The sequence below is a fragment of the Bison bison genome, unplaced genomic scaffold (genome assembly GCF_000754665.1).
Source record: "Bison bison bison isolate TAMUID 2011002044 unplaced genomic scaffold, Bison_UMD1.0 scf7180017864155, whole genome shotgun sequence".
Taxonomy (NCBI): domain Eukaryota; kingdom Metazoa; phylum Chordata; class Mammalia; order Artiodactyla; family Bovidae; genus Bison; species Bison bison.
The window spans coordinates 1915871-1925997 of NW_011494727.1; the positions used below are offsets into that span (position 1 = coordinate 1915871).

The following is a 10127-nucleotide window of genomic DNA, read 5'->3' on the forward strand; positions in this document are numbered from 1 at the left end:
TCTCCTAGAGCCAGACATCCTAGAATGCGAAGTCAAGTGGGCCTTGGGAAGCATCACTACGAACAAATCTAGTGGAGGTGATTAAAATTTGAGTTGAGCTATTTCAAATCCTAAAAGATGATGTTGTCCAAGTGCTGCACTCAATATGCCAGCAAATCTGAAAAACTCAGCAGTGGCCAGGACTGGAAAAGGTCAGTTTTCATTCCAATGCCAGAGAATGCTCAAACTACCGCACAATTGCACTCGTGTCACATGCTAACAAAGTAATGCTCAACATTCTCCAAGTCAGGCTTCAACAGTATTTTAACCGTGAACTTCCTAATGTTTAAGCTGGATTTAGAAAAGGCAGAGGAACCAGAGATCAAATTGCCAACATCTGTTGGATCACTGAAAAAAAGAGTTCCAGAAAAACATCTATTTCTGCTTTATTGACTATGCCAAAGCCTTTGACTGTGTGGATCACAACAAACTGTGGAAAAATCTTCAAGAGATGGGAATACCAGACCATCTTACCTGCCTCTTGCAGGTCAAGAAAGCAACAGTTAGAAATGGACATGGAACAACAGACTAGTTCCAAATCAGGAAAGGAGTGCATCAAAGCTGTATATTGTCACCCTGCTTATTTAATTATATGCAGAGTACATTATGAGAAATGCTGGACTGGATGAAGCACAAGTTGGAATCAAGACTGCTGGGAGAAATATGAATAACCTCAGATATACAGATGACACCACCCTTATGGCAGAAAGCGAAGAACTAAAGAGCCTCTTGATCAAAGTGAAAGAGGAAAGTAAAAAAGTTGGCTTAAAACTCAACATTCAGAAAACTAAGATCATGGCATCTGGTCCCACCACTTCATGGCAAATAGATGGGGAAACAGTAACAGACTTTATTTTGGGGGGGTTCCAAAATCACTACAGACGGTGACTACAGCTATGAAATTAAAAGACACTTGCTCCTTGGAAAAAAAGCTATGGCCAACCTAGACAACATATTAAAAAGCAGAGACATTACCTTGCCAACAAAGGTCCATCTAGTCGAAGCTATGGTTTTTCCAGTAGTCATGTATGGATGTGAGAGTTGGACTGTAAAGAAAGATGAGCGCTGAAGAATGGATGCTTTTGAACTGGTGTTGGAGAAGACTCTTGAGAGTTCCTTGGACTGCAAGGAGATCCATCCAGTTCATCCTAAAGGAAATCAGTCCTGAATATTCACTGGAAGGACTGATGCTGAGACTCCAATACTTTGGCCACCTGATGCTAAGAACTGGCTCATTTGAAAAGACCCTGATGCTGGGAAAGATTGAAGGTGAGAGGAGAAGGGGACGACAGAGGAGGAGATGGTGGAATGGCAATACCGACTTGATGGACATGAGTTTCAGCTGGCTCCGGGAGTTGGTGATAGGGAGAACTGGCGTGCTGCAGTCCATAGGGTCACAAAAAATTGGACACGACTGAGTGACTGAACTGAATTGACCAAGGAGGTGAAAGACATGTATGATGAAGACTGTTGGGTTAGCCAAAAAGCACATTTGAGTTATTCCATAAGATGTTACAAAAAAAAAAAAAACTTTTTGGCCAACCCAGTACAAAACACTGCTGAAAGAAGTTATAGACATAAATAAATGGAAACACATCCCATGATCATGGATTCAGTTCAGTCGCTCAGTCGTGTCCTACTCTTTGCGACCCCATGAATCACAGCACGCCAGGCCTCCCTGTCCATCACCAACTCCTGGAGTTCACCCAAACTCATGTGCATCGATTCGGTGATGCCATCCAGCCATCTCATCCTCTGTCGTGCCCTTCTCCTCCTGCCCCCAATCCCTCCCAGCATCAGGGTCTTTTCCAATGTGTCAACTCTTTGCATGAGATGGCCAAAGTATTGGAGTTTCAGCTTCACCATCAGTAAGACTTAATATTGTTAAAATATCAGTAGCACCCAAAACAATCTATAGATTCTAGCAATCCCTAAAATCTCAAGAACCTTTATGCAGAAATAGAAAAGCCCTATAACTCATGGGATCTCAAGGAACCCCAAACAGGCAAAACAACTTTGAAAAAGAACAAAACTAGGACTCACACATTCTAGATTCAAAACCTACTGCAAAGTTATAGTAATCAAGCCAGTGTTGACATAAAAGAGACAGACATATAGATCAAAGGAATAGAATAGAAAGCCCAGAAATAAACCCTTGAATATATAAGCAGATGATTTTTGACAAGGGTGCCAAGGCCATTCACTGGAGAATGGACAGTCTTTTCAATAAATGGTGCTGGGAAAACTGGATATCCACATACAAAAGGATGAAGTTTGACCCTTACCTGTCACCGTATATAAAAATTTAACTCAAAATGGATCAAGGACCTAAATATAAGACCTAAAAAATTAAAGTATTAGAAAAACATAGAACAAAAGCTTCAAGACCCTGAATTTGGCAATAATTTCTTAGACATGACACCAAAGGCATAAGCAACAAAAAAAAAACATAAATTGGACTTCATGAAAATTTAAAGCAATGCAGGGGACACAGGTTTGATCCCTGGTCTGGGAACTGAGATCCCACATGTCACAGAGCAGCTAAGCCCATGTGTCAAGACAACTGGAGCCCATGCACCGAACTACTGAGCCCAACAGCCACAACTAAGACCCGATGCAACCGAAAAACAAATATTTACGCAAAAGAGACACTATCAACAGAGTGAAAAAGCAACCAACAGAATGGGAGAAAATATTTCCAAATCAGTCTGATAGGTATTAATACCTAGAATATATAGAGAACTCCTAAAACAACACACACCCAAAACCTGATTCAAAATGGGCAAAGGACCTGAATAGACATTTCTCCAAAAAAGATATGTAAATAGTCAATAAGCACATGAAAAGATACTTAACATCACTAATCTTTAGGGAAATAGCCAATCAAAATTACAATGAGATAACCACTTTATACTCATTAGGATGGCTACTGTCAAAAAAGCAAAAAATTGGACTTCCCTGGTGGTCCAATAGATGAGGATTCACCTACCAACACAGGGGACACAGTTGGATCCCTGGTCTGGGAAGATTCCACATGCTGAGGAGCAACTAAGCCCGTGCGCCACAGCTGCTGAGCCCAACCTGTACAAGAGAAGCCACGGCAACAAGCCCACAAGCCATAACGAGAGCGGCCCCTGCTCACCACAACTGGAGCAAACCCACATACAGCAATGAAGACCCAGCGCAGCCAAAAGTACATAACACATTTTTTTAAAAAAGCAAAAAAAGTGTTGGGTAAGGATATGGAGAAATTGGAACCCTGGTGCACTATTTATTGGTGGGGTTGTAAAATGTTAAAGCCACTGTGGAAAACAGTAATGCAGGCTCCTCAAAAAATTAAAAATGGAATTACCATATGACTCAGTGATTCCACTTTAGGGTATATATCCAAAAGAATTAAAGGCAGAGTCTTAAAGAGGTATTTGTAAATCCATGTTTAGAGTAGCATTATTCGCAACAGTTAAAATATGAAAGCCACCCAAGTGTCCATCAACCAATGACTGGATAAAGTGAACGTGCCTATACATATAATGGAACATTAATAAGGCCTAGAAAGGAAGGAAATTGTGCAGTATGCTACAACATGGATGATCCCTGAGGGCATTATGCTAACTGATAATAAGCCAGTCACAAAAAGACAAATACTGTTATGATTCCACTTACATTAGGTAGAGTAGTCAAGATCACAAAGAGAGACAAAAGGTATAACGATAGTTGTCAGGGGTTGCGGAGAACGAGGAGTTATTTAATAGCTGTAGAGTTTCAGACTTAAAAGATGAGGAGAGATGGGACTGGATGGTGTTGACGGCTGCAAATGATTAAGATAATAAATTTTTTGTTATTTGTGTTTTAACTCAGTAAGAAAAAAGAAATTAGTATCAACAAGAGAATATATAAACTTGAGGTATAATTCATGTAACGGAGTGAAAGTGAATGAGCTGTAGGGTACCACAGATGAATCTTACAGTGCTGATGAAAAAAGACATAAAAGAATATACACAGAATGACTATTTACCTAAAGTTCAAAAGCAGACAAATTTTACTGTATAAAGAGGTATACATGGAATGGTAAGATTCAAAGGGAAAACAGTTCAAATGAATAACAAAAGATGACCTCTAGCGGTTCCCAGTCTTAGCACTACCTCAAAAATCATCTGGGATGGGGCAGCTTGGCAAGATTACTGGAGCGTGTTGCCATCCCTTCTCAAGGGAATATTCCTGACCCAGGGAGGGATTCAACCCAGGTCTCCTGCATTGCAGGCAGACTCTTTACTGTCTTAGCCACTAGGGAAGCCCTTTAAAAATCTACCCACGTCTGTGTTCCACACCCTTAAGTTCACGATTTCATCATGTCTATGATCCCGGCCCTGGCTCAGCTGGTAACGAATCTGCCTGCAATGTGGGAGACCTGGGTTCGATCCCTGGGTTGGGATGATCCCCTGGAGAAGGGAAAGGCTACCCACTCCAGTATTTAGGCCTAGAGAGTTCCATGGACTGTATAGTCCATGGGGTTGAAAGAGTTGGACATGACTGAGCGACTTTCACTTTCTCTTCATGATGCATCTCTAGGCATCCAGTTACAAATCTCCAGGTGTTTCTTTTTTTCTGGGAGTGTGGGGCACACCAAACCCTGCAGCCTGTGGAATCTTAGTTCTCTGACCAGGGACTGAATCTACTCCCTCAGCAGTGAAAAACGCAGAGTCCTAACCACTGGACCACCAGGGAGTTCCCTCCAGGTGTTTCTAATGGGGGGACAAAGTTGAAGATGCTGCCTGCTCTAAGGTGGAGCAAGAGGGCTATGACCGGGAGGGGCAAAGCAGAGGCCTCTGGGTGTGGCAGTGGTTTTCCTTGCCCTGTGGGGAGTTTCACAGGTGTTGGCTGAATAATTTTCCACTCTACTGTTCTTTTATGCCCTTATCCATAGGTCAGCTCTTCTCTTTCTCCACAGCATACACGTAGGTATTCCAGGGCCCACAGCTCACAGTTCTTACTTGGAGTTGCTTATCTACAAAGTACTCCACACGGCAGGGCCGGTCCAAAGTGGTTGTGTCCTTGTGGCCAAGCTGTCCATATTTACCTAAAGTGAAATGAGCCTCTTTGCCATCCTCTGCTGGGCCCTGTGACTTCTCCCCTCCAGGAAGGAAAATCAGCCCATCGACCGAAGGGCTGGGCTTAGGCCACGACTCTGCTGCTGTCTGCTCCGTGAGTTCAGACCAGCACCATACAGCCAAGCAAATCCTCCAGGCTCCCCGCTCCTAAGCTCAGATGCCCAGAGATTTCCATTCTACCTTTTTCTCTTCCCAGGGCCAGAGCAAAATAGGTCTCAGAGATGCTGGCGAAACATTCCCTGGGGATACATACTTTTTCAGAAAGGTAGATGGGAAATGCTGATACCTCCTGGTTCTCTGAGCTCTGCCCTGAGTGTGCCTAGATCTGTTCCAGAGAAGGGAACAGATGGCTTTTCAGTCCAGCGGGCGTGCTGAGACTGAGACCCCTGCTTCCGCTTCGCTTCACTGCTGTTGTCACCTGCCCGCTACCTGCAGGTCTTTTCCTCCCCTTAGTTTAAGCATCACAAAAGCAGACCCTTTACTTACCCCAGCCCCAGGTGTAGAGCTCCCCCGTTCCTGCAACCGAAAGGACAGTAAAGGGGCTGTTGCCACGCTGACAGGGCATGAGTCCAGCTCAGCCTGCCACAACCCACAGCCAGCTCACTGTGGTCGTCGTGCAATTTGCTTGGCAGACCAACACATTCCCTCTCCTTTTTTAACAATAGTCACATGTCAGGAAGATCCCCTGGAGAAGGGCATGGCAACCCACTCCTCTGTCCAGAGAATCCCATGGACAGAGTAGCCTGGCAGGCTACAGTCTCAAAGAGAGTCGCAAAGAGTCGGACACAGCTGAAGCGACTTAGCACGCGGCATGCACACGGGCTGGTCGCGTTTGGGGTGGTAAAGGATCCAGACTGAAAAAGTTCACCTTCCTATATGCCCAACGGCTATGACTCACAGCTAAATTTGGAGTCTCAGGAGCAGGGTTGGGCAGACCCTCATCCGATGCAAGGCTGGCAAACACTAGCCTCCCTCCAGAAGAACCTTGGGGGCCTGACAGGCTGGGTAGCCTCTGTGAAAGGCCCCAGGGAGTGAGGCTGCTAGTCTTTTAAGTGACCACACCCTTTCCTGCAGCCGCCAGTTAGACAGTGGGCGGAGGGGGCTTCCTGCTCCATCCTGAACCAGCCTACCTGGCCCCACTCACTTGTCAGCACTGCCGTGTGCCGGGATCCGCAGCTGACCTTGACTGCTTCTGAGCCCGGGCTGAGGTCCAGTAAAGCTGGGAATGGCTGGACCGCTATGAAGGGGGCGGGGGCTCCATCCTCACCCGCAGAGCCTCTCTTCACTTCGGAACCATCTTCTTCCAGTCCTGAGGCTTCAGAGAAGCAGTAAGAGTTATGATGATGATGATGGTGAACACTCACTGAGACCTGATCTACACCTCGATCGTAAAAAGTAATCAAAATAATAAACCTCATTCATACACAGAATAGCTGAAGCCCCTACTCTAGCTCCAAAGCTGTCCCTTCCAACCCCGAATTCCCTGGGAAGTGCTGGAGCTGACAGGCTTGTGGGGTGAGCCGTGAGGACACTGGCATCAGCCTTGCCGTGCTCCCTCTCATAAGGGGCTCAGAGTCCTTCAGTGTGTCCTGGGGTCCCAAGGATATCACATACCCCTTCTGAGCCCTGTAGCTCTCAAGCCGGCCTATGGCCAGGAGGCAGGAATGACAGAAATGTGTGGAAATCAACTGACTCTCACCAACAGATTTGTGGTTGCCAAGGAGGAGGGGGTAGGGGAGGGATGGATTGGGAGTTTGGAGTTAGCAGATGCAAACTATTATATATAGAATGGAAAATACAATAAGGTCCTAATCTATAGCACAGGGAACTATACTCAATATCCTGTGATAAACTGAATATTAAAAAAATGTATGCGTAGGTATAACTGAATCAAGTGGCCATACAGCACAAGGTAACACAACACTGCAAATCAACTGTACTTCAGTAAAATAAATTTTTAACAAAACTGACCCTCACCTTCTCCTGCAGTTGTCTTTCCATCTTCTGCCAGGCTCTTAGTAGGCAGGGCCAGCTGCCCTGATTCATTCCAGCCCCAGATATAAATATCTCCTGTCTCTGAGACAGAGAGAATAGGGTCCCATTAAACAGACTCAGATCACCCCTGCATCCATCCACATTCCCTGTAGGAGTGCGGCTCCCGAGAGACAACACTTGCCTGCCGCACCCAGGTCAGCGTTCCAGATTAAGTACCTCCCCAGGGCCCAGCAGCTTCCTTGTCTCAGCAGGGCCTTTCCCCCTTGAGTGCATCCGGTCACCCTATTCTTAAAGGACACCTCTTACTAGGCTTTCCTCTCCAGGGTCACTTTTCCCCTTTGTTGTTAATTCCCAGCCCCCACCCCCAACATGCAATTTGGAAATGAGTCCCTGGAAGTTCCTTAGTATCTTTCACATCCAGTGAGCCCAGGCTCCTTTCTTCAATCCTACCCATCACTGGTCCTGAAGACCTTTTTAAAAAAATGTGTTTTTTAAATTGACACAGCACTGATTTAACTGACACAGCATGAAACTTTCTGTATAAGTTTCATGTACACAACACTGCGTGTATTTTGACATCTGTATGCACTACAGTTCGCTTATCACCAAAAGGTCAGTTTCCATCTGTCGCCGCACAGCTGACCCATTTCACCCTGCCCCACCCTGAAGGCCTCTAGAAGCTCTCAACATCGCCTGCCCCCTCCCACAACACCGTACAGTTTGCTGGCTGGAGCAGGAGCCCTAATGCTAAAAACTCACTAACTGCAGTAGCTGATTTTTTCAAGTGTTTAATCCGTGCCAGTGTTTGAAGCAGCACGTCCCCACTTTACTCCAGAGAAGCTTGAGCGCTGAGGTGTTCCGCCCAAGATCACGAGGGGCAGAGTGATGCTGGTGTCAACCTAGGAGGTCTGGTCTGAAGCGACAGTGCTCCAACCACACGACACCGAGGCCTCAGACTCCTTTTGGATCTCAGTGTGAGACTCCCATTGCACTCACTTTCCGATCCTCTCGTCTCTTTCCTCCTGCCCAGCAGTTCTCAAGCCTGGCTGCCAACCCAGGCCCATTAGCATAGGCAGGGGAGAATGCAGGCCTAAGTCATTTTTAAAGATCCCGAGTGAAACCATGCCCCACGGAGTTAACAGAAGGTGATAACTAAGGAGAAATTCTTGAACTTTCCTTGGAGAACAGATGAGGAACACACTATTAAAACCCCTTTGCTTGTAAAGTGCCTTCATTAAGTTCACTTTGGTTATTTTTCTATTTTTCCCTTTAATTGCATACAGTTTCATGCAACCCAGCTGTTTCACAAGAACTTGGAGTCAGCGCCTGCCCAGCAAAAGCCAGCTGGAGACTAAATGGGACCACTGACCCTAAAACTGGGCCTGTGCACATGGCCAGTGAGTGGAATTCTGATATCAGAAGGCTGGAAAACTCCACCCTCAGATCATGCTAATTGCCTCCTTTTTTTTCCCGCTGCCTGCGTGGCTTGTGGGATCTTAGTTCCCTGACCAGGGATTGAACCCAGCAGTGAAAGCTCCGTGTCCTAACCACTGGACTGCCAGGGAAGTCCCAAAGCGCCTCCACTTTGAAATCTGCAGAACCATGTTGACTCAGGTATGCCTGCTCATAACACTGATTACCTCACCTTCTTCCCTACCTCCAATCACCTTTCTCCATGCCTAAGACCACCTGGCTTATGCCATAAATAACCCAAACCCTTCAAGGTGGCAGACTGGGGGCTTATTCTCCTGTCTCCTCGCTTGGCTGCCTTGTGAATAAACTCTTGGCTATCAACCTTGGTGTCTCAGTGTTTGGCTGGCTGTGCGGCCCGACCTGGTCAGTAACAATATTAAGTACTGGCCAGAGACCCTGATGCAGATCCTTGCAAAAATCATCTGCCACCAGCCCCATCCCACAGCCTAGCTATCAGCTGCACTTGGATCTCCTGCCAGAGGGGTGAACACAGTCTCAAGGGACGCTCATTCCCATCCTGGGTGACCAGCCACGACACCACCAGAGCTCACACTGACCACCATCCTCTTCCGGGTCGGCCTCCCAGTGTCCACCCTGTGCCACGCATTACGGCCACCTGGGCAGCTGCTACCTTTCTTCTCCGTCCTCCTTGTCTCGGCTGCCCCTCACGCCCCCATTCTCCCTTGGGGACCAAAATGACAGCCCTGGATGGAGGCAGATGGATGGGAGGGGTAGTGAGACCAGAAGACAGGAAACAACTGCCAACAGTCCGGATTATGAGGGTGGTGATGAGGGGGCAGGGGGCAGGTGCTGAATCTGAGGCATTTGGGAGTCAGGAATGACTGGGCTGATGGATGCAGGATGAGCTTGGAAGGAGGCCTGGCTAGGCCACCCATGAGATGGGGAGAGGAGGAGGAAGGTTTGGCACCTGCGAGACCCTGAGCTGGTTTTGGAAAAGCCCTAGGTCACTCACCACTCAGGCACACAGAATGCCAGCCACCTGCGGCGACTTCAGCCATGCGTAGGCCTTGCAGCGCCTCCAACAGCCTGGGCTCTGGCTCTGCCTCCAGGGTCCCGTGGCCCAGCTGTCCATGCCTGAGCAAAGGAGGTCCCAGTCAGCTACAGTCACACCAAGAGGTCTCCTCCCTGTCCTTGCCCAATCACTCCCTCCAGCCACCTGTATGCTGACCTCCCACTCCGAGGTCACATTTACCGAACCCTCAACCCCGGCATCCCAGCAAAAGTCCAGCAGGCCCACCTGGCCAACCCCACTCACCTGCCTGCGCCCCAGGAGAATACCTGGCCCGCGGCGTCCAGCAGCAACGCGTGCTCGGCGCCCAGCTCCAGCCTACGCGCCCGCAGCGTGGGGGCCAGAGGCCGGTAGAAGGGCGGCCGCGGGCTCACGTAGGCACGAGCGCAGGGCAGCAGCGGCAGCGGCCCCGCCTGGGTCTCATCACGGCTGGGTCCGTGTTCCGCCTCCTGCACGGCCTGGGACCAGAGGGGGGCCCCACC

At 47.8% G+C, this 10127-nt stretch overlaps 1 protein-coding gene across 1 annotated transcript in view; it reads right to left on the minus strand.

Annotated features, from left to right (window-relative positions):
* Positions 1-4055: 4055 nt before the first annotated feature.
* RCCD1 (RCC1 domain containing 1) overlaps positions 4056-10127 on the minus strand; it is an 8083-nt gene continuing 2011 nt past the window's right edge. Inside the window, exons 3-8 of the mRNA XM_010841139.1 lie at positions 9892-10103; positions 9589-9710; positions 7125-7223; positions 6292-6462; positions 5634-5663; positions 4056-5116 (exon numbers count right to left, since the gene is read on the minus strand). Coding sequence (XP_010839441.1) covers positions 4965-5116; positions 5634-5663; positions 6292-6462; positions 7125-7223; positions 9589-9710; positions 9892-10103 — 786 coding nt within the window. The 3' untranslated portion in view covers positions 4056-4964. The remainder of the gene's footprint in view (positions 5117-5633; positions 5664-6291; positions 6463-7124; positions 7224-9588; positions 9711-9891; positions 10104-10127) is intronic.